Raw genomic sequence first — 16,500 nt, forward strand, 5'->3', positions numbered from 1 at the left:
CCTTCTCTAAACTCGTTAATAACCATGGAAGGATTCTGCGGCACCCTCAACTTGTAGACTGTTTATATTCCAACTTATAGGAGAGAACACTGAGGCAATTCATGTTTGTACAACTCTGAAAACACACCAGCACCACCTTAAACTATGCAACTTCAATTCAGATGTTTATTGTGAATTCCCATGTGCATACTTACATCCTGCTGAATAATTATGATATCTTCACCATTTTCGACCTGTAGTTGGGGAATTATCGGCAGGGCATCTTGAGATGCTGACATTGCCATAGCAATAGCTAAAGCTTCCTCTTCTTCAGCTTCCATCTTTTCCTTGCATTTTTGATTATGATTTACATCATCTTTGTAAGTATCATCATTTTCTGCCCTCTCAGGAGAAAGAACTGCAACTTCGGACTTGAATGTAACTGTGCCATCGCTTGTTGGCATGGAGGCCTCAAGTAGGTCCTCAATACTAGAGTTGAGCTCTGCACTCACATCCAACCGACATTTCTCATCTACTGGTGTGAACACCGTCTCTTCACTTGGTATAACTGCACTACTGCTACTACCATTGCCATCACACTGAGAAGTATCATTCAGGTCAAGAGTCATACTGTTCTTTGAAGTTTCTCCCTGCTTGTTCATATCACTTGGAGTGGGTCGTGATGGCTTTGGCCTGTGTATGTGACTAGATGGCAATGGCCTGGCTTGGGTAAAAATTGGAGAAAGCTTATCTGGTTCTTTATTTTCAGAGCAGCTTCTCTGAAACTGGAGGGAAAGCTTCCGTTGTGTTTGAGGAGAAGGTGAGGAGATTTTGCAGGGAATGAATCCCTGAGGTCTGAGTTTAGAGACATCTGTTACAGTGCCAGCTGGTACAGATGGGTTTGAAGGAGAGAGAAGAGTTGGGAATAGTGACTGGGAATGACTGGATGAGGGAGAAGAGTTCAAACACTGACTGTAGGGTTTTCCTTTTGTTTGAACAGCTGGCTTTGGTTGCTCAGTGGTTACTGATGAAACAGGAAGTCCCACAGCTAGGCCAGCCAGTGTCTCAGAAATGTCCTCTGGACTGGCACTCAGTTTTTTGTCACTTAATCCTTTCCCACTTTTCCCTGATAACTGGACAGTATTGTTAGGAGTATTATTTTCTGTAGCTTCTGGAGAATTATCTGGTACAGGTAGCTGCAGAAAGTCTTCATGCCGACATTCCCCAGACTGTATTTCTTCCATGCCTAGCTGGATGGCTTCTGCAACTTCCATTTCATCTGCTATTGCCATCAGACGTCGACGCATCCTTGTGTAATGAGTTGAGCTTGTCACACTCAGCATTTCTAACAGCTTTACAAACACGTGAGGCACTCTTGCCACCATTCTTGCTGAACTCAAAAATACTCTCCGTGATAGTTTACCGACCATTGAGTGGGAATTGTCAATTGACAGCAAGGCGAAATTTAGAAGGGAGAGAAGTTTCTTATACCTGTAATTAAAAATAAATACATTTAAAAAAAATCTGTTTTATGAAGTGATATGCTCTGGTTAGCCTGTGCTAAGAAAGCCGTTTCAAGACCATGTATTTAGCTGTTAGTTCTGCAGTAGCAAAAGGACTTATTGCTTGCACTGCTGTTTCAGAATTGTTTGATAGGTCAGAAACAGAAAATGGCAACCAGTTACTCTAAAGTAGGTGCACTTTTACATGCAAATATTTGTTTACAGGAATTCATCATCCCACAATTTTTTGAAGAGATCACCAATGACACCATCAACCACACAGAGCATTAATTAAACAGTGTAAGCAAGTACCTGCCTACTATGGTATCAGCCTGTAAAACATCTCCACAGACAATGTGAGGATAAAATTCACCAGGAAATTCCAACAGAAGTCTGTCTATAAGACAAAGTCTCCCCAGTAGCGCTTGCCAGTTGCTAGGTTCAATTTCAGTTGCAAGAATACAATTTAAGACATAATCAACATCCAATGGACCAATACCAATGGATCCTAAAAAAAAAGGTGATAAAAATAAGGATTAGATATATTCATAGTTCAAATTCCATAACGATCAAGACAGTTTTACATGGAATTATATCTGTGCCCAAAATAACCCCAGCCCCAAACTCCAAAGAAAAACATTTTGTCTTATGTTTTGGATAAATTCTGTACTTAATTAAAAAAAAAAAAAAATCAGTATATTTGCTTGGAATGATAACCCATTTATATATGAAGAACTATTATTACCTGATTTAAGTATTTCTCTCCCAACTGCCAACTCTCCTGCTTGGCCTTTACACATCTCCAATAGCGTTGAGACTGAAAGTTGACTTGTTCGACTACAAGAAATTCAAACCAGAAGTAACTCCTTTAGCTGGTGGTTTTTAGAAAAAACTTTATAACATTTCAATAATCATTAGCTGGAAATTGTATTTGGATATCGACCTCACTTCACTTTATTCCAATTCATTTGTACAATGGCTGCTCCGAAAATAATGCCTCTTAATTCATTATGTTGGTCCATGATGTCAGAGACAGATGTTGGTGGTACAGCAGTAGAGGTTGAACCTTCCCACCAATATCCTGTTGTTGCTGTGCGACAGATGGCAACACAGGGGCAGTCTGACAAAATGGTGTCTGACATAGAAGTGCATATGAAGCAAAGGTGTCACTGAGTTCTTCCATGTGGGGAAAAAAAGTATCCACTGACATTCACTGATGCTTACTTAATGGAGATCAATGAATGTGAGCATAGTGAGGTGGTGGGTGGTGTGCATCAGCAGTGGAGACAGCAGGTCACCTCTATTGGTACAGATTTTTACAAATACACCCTGCAGGCATTTGTTCATCACTGGAAAAAATGCACAGTTAATGGTGATAACTATACCGAAAAACAATATTTTGTTGCTAAGAATTTGCTCTGTGAAATGCAGCTATTATGCTCTTTTTATCTGTTGTAGTTTCCATGGAAATAAACAGGAGGCATTAGTTTTGGAGTAACCTATATACAATAGTGTATCTGCAAGCTACAAAGAGTTGTGTTGTATTTACAAGGACATTCCCAGAAACTTCATATATATCACCAACAAATAAATAAAACAGATAGGAAGCAGCTTCCTTGTTTCTCAGTACATTCCTATTTCCCAAGTTCTTAGAAACTTTAGGCAATAATCTCTTACAGAAGAAATCACTCAGGTGCACATTAGGACCTTCTCCTCTTGTAAGCACAGGCTAAATTCAGAAATCCAGCAGCAAAAGAAACGGTTCAATTTCTTTTCTTAAATTTTACATGTTTTATCATTAGACAATTGCTGGTGGGGGAAGGGACCATTGCTAGCTGGTTTTAGAAGAAATGCTGCTTATGATAAATTAAAATGAAAGAGACAGTGATCATGGTGATTATGTTCTGCAAATAGTTCACTCTACAGCTGAAAAAAATGGTTGGCCTGGCAGAGCATATAGGATAGTTCAGGACAGGAAGACAAAGCCTAGCTGATGATTTCACCCAACGTATCTTCCTTAATTTTAAAGGAAAAGGTCTTTACGAAAGCAAAGCATCATTTAAGATATCTAAATGCTGGACATACATAATCAGATGCGCTCAAAACCTACATCCTTCAAGATCGAAGTTGGTTGTAGCAACTAAACTAACAAAACCATATATCATAGCACACTTACACTTATCATCCACACATTTTACTTCACCACATCTTATAAATGCTCTTATTGTTTCACACAAAATATCAACAAATGAAGATTCAAGATATTTCAGTAACAACCCAAAATAAATTTGAAGTTAATGGGACCATACCTGTTGGCATCTGCACATTTAACTAATATTGTCTCTACAACTGGCTTCAGAAGTCGCTGTAGTTTAGTCTTTTCTGCCAAGCTATGACAAGGAGTATAGACCAGCATGGCTCTTAAGGTTTTCTAAGAGAAATGAGGAAAATCAGTAAATATAAATCAGGTTAGTTATAGAATTTTTTAATTAATGTGAATAACTTCACATAAATTGCATTAAAAATATTATAGAAATGTTAAAAGGATAAGAAGCTAATCAGGTATCCACAGTCAAAAGTAGTAATGCATGTGGAAAGGACAAGAAAGGAAATTAATATAGTGAAAAGAACACAGTCATACCATTACTGCTAATAATAACCATTTCCCTGTATTTGGCCAAATACATGCCAATTCACCCTTGCTAAAGACTATCCATTCTGCTTTTAGACGATAATTAATAGTCAAGTCATGAGTAATGCTTAACAACAATAATTAGGATTCTTGACCTTACACATCTCCTTCTCCTATCCCTTAAAAAAAAAAAATGAAGTAACTAGAATACAATGAGTAAACAACTACTTACTAAAGCAGCAACATACACTTTGTAGACAGGGTCAGCACAGACCATGGATAGCACACTGCAGCAAGATTCCACCACAACATCTCCTGAGACGGTGGCCTGAGATGACCCACTCGCTACTCCCAGAGCTCCAGCACTTGTGTTGTGTCCATTGCCATTTCCAGAATTTCCAGTGCTTTCTCCATTAGCCAGTAATAGAGCACCACTAACATCATGGGAAAGACGTCTAAGTGCCATCTCTCGTATATTCCAGTTTCGAGAAAACAAGCAGCCGACTAACTCCATTCCAAAGACCTGCCAAACAGAAACCTTACATGAGTCAAGTTGAATAACATCACAACTGATGAAAAACCACCCTAAGACATCTGTCAGTCAGAAGTTATATGCCAGAGGTTATACTATCTTAAAATACATAAATAATTTAAAAAAAAATCTATGATATAAATTAACTGTCATAAATAACGAGTCTTCAGCTCTTCAGAAACTCTGCTAGGCCAAGTGGGGGTAGATAATTTCATTCACTATACTTCAGTTACTCAGTATTGCAGGTTTTAGACAATGATTTAAACAAAGCTGAAAACTAGGTCCAGCTATTTTTGACAAAAATTGACAGCAGAAATATAGGCAACAAGTTATCCCATTCTCCTTTTCAGCACAAGATCCCTACTCAGTTGAATCCAACTTCAGCCTAAGGAGTATTTAGGCTGTTTGTCTCTTGCAACCCAACTTAAGTAACAATAAGTGCCAACTTTGTTTTTATATGACACTTGCACAATAAATTGCACAAAACATTGCGTAGACAGACATGGCATAACAAGAACTATTGCTGATTGGTGAGTGGCTGGATTGGATGATCCTGTAGGTCTTTTCTAACTTTGGTGATTCTATGACTAGACTGAAATTAAGAACATGAATTTTGTTACAAGAATCTTCAGTAGGAGGCCCGGGATGAAGTCTGAATGATGAGGCACTAGAACTGGCTGACCAGAGAAGCTGTGGATGCCTCCATCTCTGAAGGCATTAAAGGCTAGGTTGGATGGGGCCTTAGGCTGCCTGATCTGGTGGGTGGCAACTCTGCCCACAGCAGGGCTGCTGGAGTGATATTGTCTTTAAGATCTCTTCCAATCCAAACTGTTCTATGGTTTTTATGATAAGATACAAAAATGGTCAAATAATGTTTTGCTAGACTATCTCAAGAAGCTTAAAACATACAGGTGATCAGTCCACTTCAGAGCCATTTTTTTTTAATTCAGGCAAGTAATTTAATCACAGTATAGCCCAGTTTGGTGGTTAACCTAGGACTAATAAAATAACAACACAGACAGGATACTCAAGATTAGTTGCTTCCAAATCCTAACACAGTATCTTTTATACCAAGATTTTTCAGAAGAAAGCTCCTTTGTGCCAGTGATTAATAACAGCAGTAGGAATGAATACTTAGAAAGTACTTTGCTGGCCATTAAGCACAATGATCATAGCTTCTTCTGAAGAAAATGCAAGTAGTTTTGCATTTATGCTGTGCAATATTATATTCACTAGGAACAAGTTTAGCAACATGGTTTAAAAATCAATTTTCACATTTGAAGCTTCTTTTACACTGTAAAAATTACCTGAATCCATGGCTCAGCTAAATCTTTATAGGCAGAAGGAATCTGCTGGACCCCATAATGAGTAAGGTTAAAATTAGTATCCTGGGTTCTCCTCTGTGATCCAACTGTTGACTGCTGTTGAGTTTGTTGTTGAACCACATGGAGAACAGAAGAATCCACAGGGCTTGGCAATTCATGACTACAGATTAACAGCAAAGAACAAAGATTAAGAAATGAAACACTGACCAAGTTAAATATTTTACCACATTCAAGAATGTCTCTTCAGAGCCAGAAAGATATGCTTACATTCAGACTGAATGCCTACCTGTAGAAATCATGAGACCTCCATTTAGATCTACACAGAGGACATATAAGTGGCTCTCTGTTTCTTCTACACTCTTCTGCCCCTGGATAAAAGCAACAGGAGAACATTTTCCAGCTTTCCAGTGCATAGACCAGATGTCTAAGAACTAATATGTCTTAAGTTACACTGAAAAAAATTCAGTTTCTAACTGAAACTTCTAGACTGAACCATGTGAAGCATTCTGACAAATACGTGCATTTAAACATTTCTTCACACAGAAGTGCTTCACTTTGGCTCTGTAATTGACATTGAAAGACATGAACTGAAATATGATTCTTTTTATGCCTCTAATAGAAGTAATATCTTCTTTGTGTACAAAAATACAGGAGACTGAGCTTTATTTGTTGAAGTTATTTGTTGAAAGTATTTACACACTTTATTTAATGTAGCTTGTACAAGTACTCTTAATTCACTACATAATCCAAGGTTAGAGTAGACAACTTTCATGTACTCTCATGACAAGTCACAGTAAATCCGTGCCTAACCTTATTCTAATTGTTTAATAGTCTTTTCAATCAGGTAAAAAAAAAAAGTTCTAACTTTTAGCCCTGCAGTTAACTTTTTCCTCAAAGCACTAAACTACAAGCCTGATTTGTGAATAACTGATACAAACAGGTGTATCGGTGGTATCTGAACGCTAACAAGGTGTCACAAAATTCTACAGTCATCATCTAGGAGCAAGTTTCTGGTTTTGTGAGTATTTTTTCTCCACTTCTAAATAAAAAAATCTACAAAACCCACACTGGATTACACTAAATTGTAGTACTTTTGCATACCTAGAGTCACAAGAATTTAATGAGACAAATATGAAAACATACATATTGACATGCAGTGGTGGTGTAATTTGTTCCTGCAGCCATCTTCACACACAGTCAGGCTCTCTTCATCCAGCATGCCTAACAAACAAATGGGGCACATCTGCTCTTCTTCATCTTTCATACTATTGAAAAGAATATATATGGATTTGTGATTTTAAAATAGCATATCGGAATTCAGAACAGGTTTTAGCAGCTAGAAAGATTAATTGACAGCTACTTCTAAATGACTATGCGCTATTTAGAATAATTTTCCTAATCCCTGGTATCAGTAAATAAGCAAACTTAATTTTGAATGTGCAAAGAAAAGACAACAGCTTGCTGAAATGAAAAGTCACAAAATGTATGACATCTTTTTAAACTAGGTCAGATATTAATTAAGAGACAGAAAGGTCCAGCACTTACATTTTTATCTCTTTAAAGGCTTCTTCAAACAAACTAAGTTTGTTTTTTCAATTATTATTATCAGTTTTGAAAAATTAAGAAAGTTCTTGATTTTGAAATCTGCATACATTTTTTTCCCATCATAACATTGAGTTGTAAGATAGTATTTACAGATTTCTGTATTGGGCTAAAGACCACGTGATAAACATACGTAAAAAATAATAAAGCCATTTGAGTCTTCTGACAGAAAACAATGTAGTAGATTTGCATAAATGCTAACATACCAACACTGTAGATCAGTAAAAAAATCACCTATTCTGCATGTTAATTACATTTTATTTACCCCTTCTTTTAAGTTAATGTAATCAGAGATTTAGAAAGAAAAAGATATTTTAAACTTAGATAACATTTAGTGGAAAACAGATTTAATATTCTGTAATATTTCTTGAATGTACTAAGGTGATTATCCATACTACTGATTTAAGTTATAGTTGGTGTATGTCTAGAAGTTTGCAGAAATCCTGTATTTGTTCAGCAGCAGTGGTTCTTAAAACAAAACTATATTGTACATATTTGTTTCTATTTCTTTGCGAACTGGTGACATAATTTTTTTTCCAGTGTAAGGTTATTTTTGTGATTTTTCAAGGAAAAAAATAACCTCTACAGAACAACACATGCACTAATTTAAAACATATTTTTGAAGAACTAGTACTAAACTAAATTTAACTCAAATCATAGCAAGCATCAGAACTGAATCAAGTTTTATCTTAAATGAATCTGATGCTCAGTGTTCTCCAGTATAATACAAACACAGACCAACAAAATGGCAACCTATCTCACTGCACCAGTAGTGGTAGGAACTACCTGATGGCTAGGAGGTATACTGGCAAGCAGTTGAAAAATGTTTTTTCCTGTCAATAAAGATAATTAGTGAAGTTTACAATCCAATGAAAGAAATACATCTTTCCAGACAAGGTACAGAATTAAAGAAACTGACAAGACCAATGGTTCTAGAGTAACTTCTGTATTTAACTGGTTTATTTATCTTATTTATTTATAATGACCTAATTTGGAAAAACAGATAGTGGGAAACTAAGGTCATAGTCTACAAATCAGAATTATAAACCCGTCTGAATATATTCAGCTAGCACCATGAGAATGATCACTAACATATCACGGTAGTCCTTATATTAGCTTTCACTTCACACATAAGAAAGCCTCAGTTCTGACCGCCGTCTGTAGTTTGGCGTCTCTAGAGGATGTCTAGTTCACTCAACCCACTAATTCAAACCACAAACTACTTGTTTAAGAAGTAAGATCTCTGCAAAACCAAGAAAAGGACAAGCAAGAGCACCCAAACTGTACAGGCTGAAAAAAAAAATAATAATCACTTAAAACTGAAATAAAGTCATTTTAACATAGCGTAAAATAGAAAAATCATACTAGTTAGTAACTCCCTTCACTATAACCATTCACTTTCCATGAAGAGTTTTCTTCAAAACATGCTTGAACATGTGAGCATACATCTTTTATTATGTGCTTACATGCACAGTGTTTACCCAGAAAATTTTCAGTGTATTCGCATGTGCACAATATCTCAAAAGTAGTATCAATTTATTAGGAAAAGAGAAAAAAGTGAAATCCTGTGTCTTGATTTGTCAATATCTGCAAACTGCTATATGTGAACAAGTAAAAGTGTCAAATAAAAACAAATAAAATCAGTCTTACATATAAAAACATTTTTCAAGTTTGTTTCCCAAACCAATGAAGGGTAAAAGTAACTCTTCTCAAGTCTGCAACTTTCAAACAGAAAGATATAAAGCAAATATTCCCATTTGGTACTGCAGTGACAAACACATGCTTAAGTTTGCAAATATAAAGATTTAACATGGCCTGAAATGAAAGCAGCTTTGAACAAAAAGAATGTATGTGATTCTAAACCTGCAAAATCAGAAAAAAAAAAAACAAACCCAAAACACTACAGAATTGAAGCTTTTAATTCCTTTAGAAAAATACTAACCTGTTTTCTGAACTAGATGTAGAAGTACTAGATGACAATGTATGAGAATTTGACATGCGTGAGACAAACTTCTGGATGGTGTTACGAGATGGAGCTTTGATCCTCGAGCTACGCCTACTGTGATATTTCTGGAACAAACTCTCAACCTAACATCAGAAAAAGATAGCAACAGTCGTATTTATGCTATGAATAGCTTGTATTTAAAGGCAACATTATGGAAGCTTAATTACAGCTGCAAGAGATCTACTGACTTCCACAATAACGCATTAGCAGCAGAAGTATAAGGAAATTTCTTTCCTTATAGAAAGGAAAGTCTTATTATATAGTTCACAAGAAACATGGTTTACAGCAAAAATCCATTTACTTGTTAAGAGAAACTGAAAACTTTAAGGATACACACATCTATAAAGATCTCTGCTCTGTTTACATTTCAGCTAATCAGAGATAGATATAAGTAAGCTTGACTAGAAAATCTGAGATATGAATAATTCACTGAACTACAGTCTCTACTAACATTTTTAATTACATCTTTAATTTGTAGATTCTTTTTCTACCCAGACTTAAGACTAAATTAAAAACAAGTAAAAACACAATCTTGTTGCTTAGAAATACAACAGTTTTTAGTATTTTTAGGATAGCATCCTAAAGACTTTTAACTGGAGCAATATTTTATATCTGCCATTAGATTTTTATGACATTGATTACCTCAAAGTTTTTCAGTGTCTTTCTCCACAGCATTGGGTCTGAGGGCTCAAGCTGGAACACTCGCAGCATAACGAAGAGCAGATGAATACAAAATGTCCCACGGCCACAGCTACATGTCTGCAAAGAGAAGCACGTGCTAGGACTTCACTGACCTTATAGTTAGATGGGTCATTCTTCCACACTGAGGTGCATCATGGAGATGTATATTACATTAGGAAGGCCCATTAACCCCTTTTGTTGTTGTTATTGTTTTTGTTTTAAAAACAGATAATTTACTGCAAAATAGTATTTTATATACGGACATAAATATCGTCATACATGGCCTTACAGAATTCCTGAAACATTCAGGACAATTATAGTATCTGTTCTTTCTTTCTCTCTTTTTTTTTTAAATGAACTAAAAATTCTACTTTTACTGCTCTTCATACAAAAAGGAACTTACGCATATAGTCATAACACAGACCTCTAATGTTACAGAAAACTTACATCAGATTCTTCCGTTTACACAAAAACCTATATGTCTCCAATGCAGAATCATAGTGGTACTATGAAAGCCTCTAAAAAGAACCTCTTTATGGATATTAACAATACTATCACTCCACTAGAGGAACTGTGATATTGCTTGTCATTAATATGTACTCCACAAATAAAGGAAAGAATGCTTTTCACTTTGAGAAACTAAAAGGAAATTAAGTGGCCACATTTTAACAAAAAATGTTTAATAAGACATTTAATAAGCCACTTGCCCTATATATTTCTTATTCCTACACTAGTGAAGACTTTTTAACTAGGCTTTTTTTAAAGAGGATTCTGAACAAAAACAGTGCTTGGCACAGGTTTAACAAAAATGCAAGCTGATCATTACGTTACACAAGCACAGATTACAACTTTCAAACATTATTTTACAGAACAATTAGCATGGATTGGTGACTAATTTAACTTGCTTTTGTACAGTTTTTCATTATAGACTACAAATTAGTAAAAGCTACAGACAGCACAAACATTCTTTACCTGAGGTCCAATAAACACTCTGTATTTATTATCAGGGCTATCTCCTCCAATTAAGAAAGAGTTGGGTCCTATCTGCTGCAGCAAGTACAGCCTGGCTCGCATAACTTTGTTGACACGACGACTTGTTTCCTCAGGGCTGTATGGAGAGAAGCCATCTGGAGATGGGGCTCTTCGCGGTGGTGTTATTCGTCCACTCTGAAACTACACAAGTGGTTCCATCACATTCATGACAACTGAAAGTTTAGCTATGTATTTTTCCAGAATGATGAGTCCCTCTAGACTGAAAAAACTATAACCTGATCAGATTACAGGAATTTAAAGAGGGCAATCTTCTTCTGAACAGAAATAGAGCACAGAAGAAAAACTAAAATTTTGTTTGGCATTATGTCAGAATAGGAATCTCAAGATGCTTCAACATATGTTTTCACCGGAAGACTTACCTTATTACTACTAACTTGTCAGGTATAATTCAACTGGAACATCTTAGGTTTGCGACTCAATATAAACAAGTTACTGAATAAGTTCATAATGCTAATATATTTAATAGGTAATGAAGTCATATAAGTACAGTGTACAAAACAAATATTCAGTCAATGAGGAGTTGACTTTAAGAAATGTCAACGAAAAAGAAAAGGAGTGCAGCTCCCTATTCTTTGCAACATTGGAGCAACTATTGGCTCAAAAGATTATTTTTGATTGTGGAAAAAAAAAATCACTGGTCAAAATTTTTTAATTAAAAGTGTCTTCATTTAAGCTCTTCACATTTCTAACATTATGAATGCTTCCATGATTCTATCCAATTTCTAAATTTCTGCTTTGATATAGATCCAATCTGAATTATAAGTTACAATGCAGAAGGTCACAACTGACTGAATGAAGTAAAAGGTATCTTCAAGTTTCTTTCATGTGAAAAGTTAATAACAAGAAGATGAACAACTTAGCATCTGAACTTCTCTCATCAAAAGGAAAGAAGTTGTTCTACAGTGCTGTGCTGTGTGATCTTCATCTCTAAACTGAATAGAATAGCAGTACACATTTCAGCCATTTTGGAAACCTTGTTTAGAGCAATTGGACAGTGACAGCTATTGTTCCTTCTCTAATTGCATGAGTCAGCACATTCAGCTGTGGACAAGTATGCTAGTATTATCTGTTAAAAATTATTCCTCAAAATATTATATTCTCAAGCTTCTCTAATAAAGTGAGCTTTTAGTTCTTGAAACATTCCATTCCGTATTTTCATTAACATAACAGTACAGATTTTATTTTCTAAGAATGCACGCCTAAAACTTCCCCAACCTCTGTGTAAACATCAGTCCCCAAACAAAGGATCACAAGTAGCATACTGGTAACTCTTTTCTACAGAACTCTAACCAACAATTCTACCCCTCAAAGGAATATTCCTATCTGGAAAGCTGAAGAAAAACTAGAGAAAGAACAAACTCATGGTACCTCCTTGCTCAGATCAAGCTAAGAGAAAAAGAATATCTGCATTTCTTTATTTATTTCCTACAGAAAAAGTCCTTAGAGGACAACAGAACTAAAAAGAAGAAACACCCCTTAAGAGCAGAGAATAAAATTCCACACATAAGAGAAATGTAACATGATACACGCTCTGTGTATCTCTCTCTCAAGTGATGCTGTGTCATAACTCCATTACATCAGCATCTTGTCCTAATCACTGAGGATGATGTACTAACTGCCTCTTTTTATGCATAAGGTTGCAGAACATACTCAATTCAGTCATTACATCACACTTGCAACTTACAGGTACTGGAGATACCCTTTTTCTTCTAACACCCGGTGACTCAGATTTAACAGTCCGAGAGGATGATGAAGAAGAACTGCTAGGAGAAGGACTACGCCGTCCTTTCTGCGTAGGTGAAGAAGCAGTGCTTTGTCCTTCAGATTGAGGTTCTAAAGATAGCTTGTTCATTTCAGATCCATCTCCCTTCACAGGGATAGGTTTCACCACCTTGCAGGAATTAAACCATAAGGTTAGAATTATTTAATTACATTAAAACAGTACAAATACATCAAAACTTATTTTGCTAGCATTATACAATTAGTGGCCTTGTGCTGCCTGAAAGAGTAAAGGCCTATGTTTATACCCCTGATCTGATCTGCCAATACACTTTAAAATGTCATCATATTGAATGTGTACTGCTTGCAAATCAGGACTTTTTAGAAACCTCTTTTGTGCTGTTTTTAAATACATTGCAATTGGATTGCGGAAGTAAACAGCATATAAGAGAAGTATTCAAAAAGCAAACTTTTCCTATAGATTACCACGTTTTTCCCTTCCTGGAAGGTCAGAATGTAATTCATGGGCATATGGACAAATTACTATTATCAACAGCTACAATCTGAAAAAAACCCTAAATATTAAAGTAGTAGTAACAGAATCTGGAGCTAGAAAGTTAAACTAAAAAAAGAGATGCCTCAAAGGAAGCAGGTTAAATAGTGAATCCATTTCAAGCATTGCAGTAACCATGACACGAAGAAAAAATCCAAATTAAAAATTATTTTCTATAAGAAGTTTTGAGATATTGCTTTTTTTTTTTTTTTTTTTTTTTGTACATTAAGTACCAAATACCAATTACCAACACAGTAAACTTGGGTAATGCACAAAATGGCCTTCAACTGTGCATTCCCACCAAGTCACAGTGGAAGTCATATTAATGCAACTACATTCATATGCAACTAATTACTATAAGCTAGCCAGCATTAGTTAGTTTCAGAATTACCACTGTGATGACTGAGTTTGATTTGCCTGCAATTTCTTAAAAATAAAATTCCTTGAAAGAGGACCTGAGTGAACAGCATGGAGCTGTGCCAGGGGAGGGGCGGCTGGGGGGTGGGGACAGGGTCTGCACCAGAGGGTGGTCGGACCCTGGAACAGGCTGTGCAGGGCAGTGGTCACAGCGCCGAGCTGCCGGAGTTCAAGGAGCGTTTGGACGGCGCTCTCAGAGGTGGCGTTTGGATTTTGGGTGGAGCTGTGTGGAGCCTGCAATTGGACTGCATGTACTATGAACCCCTTCCGTACTACAGGGATATTCTATAGTTCTATCATTCTGGAATTACTTCTGAGCTATTAATACAGTAAGTAATACTGAAAGAAGCTAATACAGATGCTCTGGCAAACAAAATTTAGCTGAGTTGAGACTTACGTAAAGGAGTTACTCAGGTTTGTTCGCTTTTTTTGTTTGTTTTCAGTACACTTGCAGGGTGGTTTTTGTTTTCATGTAACAAGAATTCCATACAATTACATTACAACACCTTGAAAATTTCTATTTAACATTTTTAAGCTATAGAAATACAAATTAATTAAATCTTCAAAAAGGAATGGAGTGCAAAACACTATTGTGCAGTTCTACACTGATGTTTTCATGTAAGGAGAAAAAGCTACAACAGCTGCTGACGTTAGAGAGCAGTACTGCCACAGCAGTTTTATAGTACAGAATCAGCAGCTACAACAGCTGCTGACATTAGAGGGCAGTACTGCCACACCACAGGACTTTTATACTACAGAATCAGCAGCACAGCTATATGTTGTGATTTTTATTTTTGTTGTTTTTTAATAGTTTAAAAACATGTACATTTCAGAAAGTCAGCCACAGCTTTCTATCAAAGAAAAAAATGAATAGGAAAATCACTATTAAGAGCTGCAAATTCTCACGATAAAGAGGTTTCTAAAAGAAAAACTTCAGGAACTCTTATTTGTAAGTTACAGACAATGCCCCTCCTTCAGCATCACTTACCACAGGCCCTCTCCTGCTTCTTCTTTCCAGCCATTCATGCTTCCAAGCTGGCATACACGTTGCCTTGAGTTTCTCCCTGATCATGCGCTCTTCTGGGCGGTCATCCATCTTCTGCAAACCCCTGAGGGTTTCTTTATTCTCCATGTCACGACTACAGCAAAGAAAAAAAATTATAGTCATACAGTTATTTTTATTTAAGTTGTAATACCATAGCATTCTTAAATATTGTGCCATCCTATTCTCCATCTCCTTTCAACACACCTTCTAAAACATTATTTTCAACCCTGCAGATTATTATGCAACTGTTTCAGAAGTGTTGTGACGGTTCTTGCATGCACTGACAATTCAAAACTTGCCACTTCTATTTTTAAAATGGCTTACAAAACAGATATAAGTGAATACTGACAAGCTTACATCCTCACTTGGTGCACTAGCATGCAATTCATAGTGCCTCTTCCCATACATTAACACCTCCTCAAAAAAAGGGCTTGTGAAGCAATACACAAAGTATGTTTAAGCCAGGCACAGAAGTCATGAAAGTAAGGCTACTGCCTTACTTAAAGTGTTAAGTGCAACACTTAAAGTGTTGCTTTCAGTGACTAATGACTCAAAAGTGCTGCCAGTCAACTATAATTACAACAGAATTCACAGCAAGTTCATATCTGTAAAATGAAAGCGTAATTCATCTGGATTGTACTTTTTTGACCTACAGCAACGTAGTTACTTGTGATTGCAACAACAAAGAAGCAAAAAAAATTATCTCAGCCGCTGAAAAACAAACACGAGCAGTCTAGAAGATTTCCTGATTCTGTTGAGCTATCTGCTAAATCACCCAGAAAACCACACTGTTAAAGCAGTAGCACATGATCCCTGCCCACCTTCTTGATGTTAGATTGTTTTTATGCAAGCTTTATTAAGCCAATTCTCAGGATGAAGTTTCATTTCAAAAAATAAAGTCAACTTGAAGAGGAAGATAGCCCTAGATAATTTAGCTGCAGTGAGAAGCAGCTGCATATTTACAACTGCTGCTTTCACACCTGCAGTCTTCAACATCTAAAATAATTAGCTGTGCAGCCAAAACTACATTTATGTACTGCATGACGCGTGACCTACAGCACATTCCCTACAACATTCCCTGGAATCAAAAGATGTGTTCATGAGCAGTATATTATGAGGTTCATTTATTATAAATTTGGACTTAGAAGAATGAGAATGTTTTATTGGTGAGAAAGAGAACCCTCTTGTTTTTTCTCCTCTTATTGTAGAGACAAAGGAAACAAAGTATTCTGAGACAGGAAATAACTCTTCCTGTTCAGTGCTGAAATGTAATAAGCAGATGGATACTGTAAACAAAGTACATTTGCTTTCAAGCAGCACCTCAATCTGCCATTCAAAACTGATTTTAGACACAGAACTGTGTCTAATGATTAAAGACTTAAAAGTATTTATAAGTAGGAAAACAATCCGCCAAAGAATCCACTCCCCATCCCCAAGACAAGTGGCAAGCCTTAC

At 36.2% G+C, this 16,500-nt stretch overlaps 1 protein-coding gene across 1 annotated transcript in view; it reads right to left on the minus strand.

Moving 5' to 3' along the window:
- MAP3K1 (mitogen-activated protein kinase kinase kinase 1) overlaps positions 1 to 16,500 on the minus strand; it is a 55,377-nt gene that overhangs the window by 8,860 nt on the left and 30,017 nt on the right. Inside the window, 13 exon segments of the mRNA XM_042825740.1 lie at positions 195 to 1,470; positions 1,794 to 1,989; positions 2,227 to 2,318; positions 3,791 to 3,912; positions 4,346 to 4,636; positions 5,953 to 6,130; positions 6,257 to 6,338; positions 7,114 to 7,235; positions 9,515 to 9,660; positions 10,220 to 10,336; positions 11,231 to 11,431; positions 12,996 to 13,202; positions 14,989 to 15,139. Of these exon segments, the coding sequence (XP_042681674.1) occupies positions 195 to 1,470; positions 1,794 to 1,989; positions 2,227 to 2,318; positions 3,791 to 3,912; positions 4,346 to 4,636; positions 5,953 to 6,130; positions 6,257 to 6,338; positions 7,114 to 7,235; positions 9,515 to 9,660; positions 10,220 to 10,336; positions 11,231 to 11,431; positions 12,996 to 13,202; positions 14,989 to 15,139 (3,181 nt within the window).

The sequence above is a fragment of the Centrocercus urophasianus genome, unplaced genomic scaffold (assembly GCF_019232065.1).
Source record: "Centrocercus urophasianus isolate 14NV4802_14NV808 unplaced genomic scaffold, USGS_Curo_1.0 seq_25, whole genome shotgun sequence".
Taxonomy (NCBI): domain Eukaryota; kingdom Metazoa; phylum Chordata; class Aves; order Galliformes; family Phasianidae; genus Centrocercus; species Centrocercus urophasianus.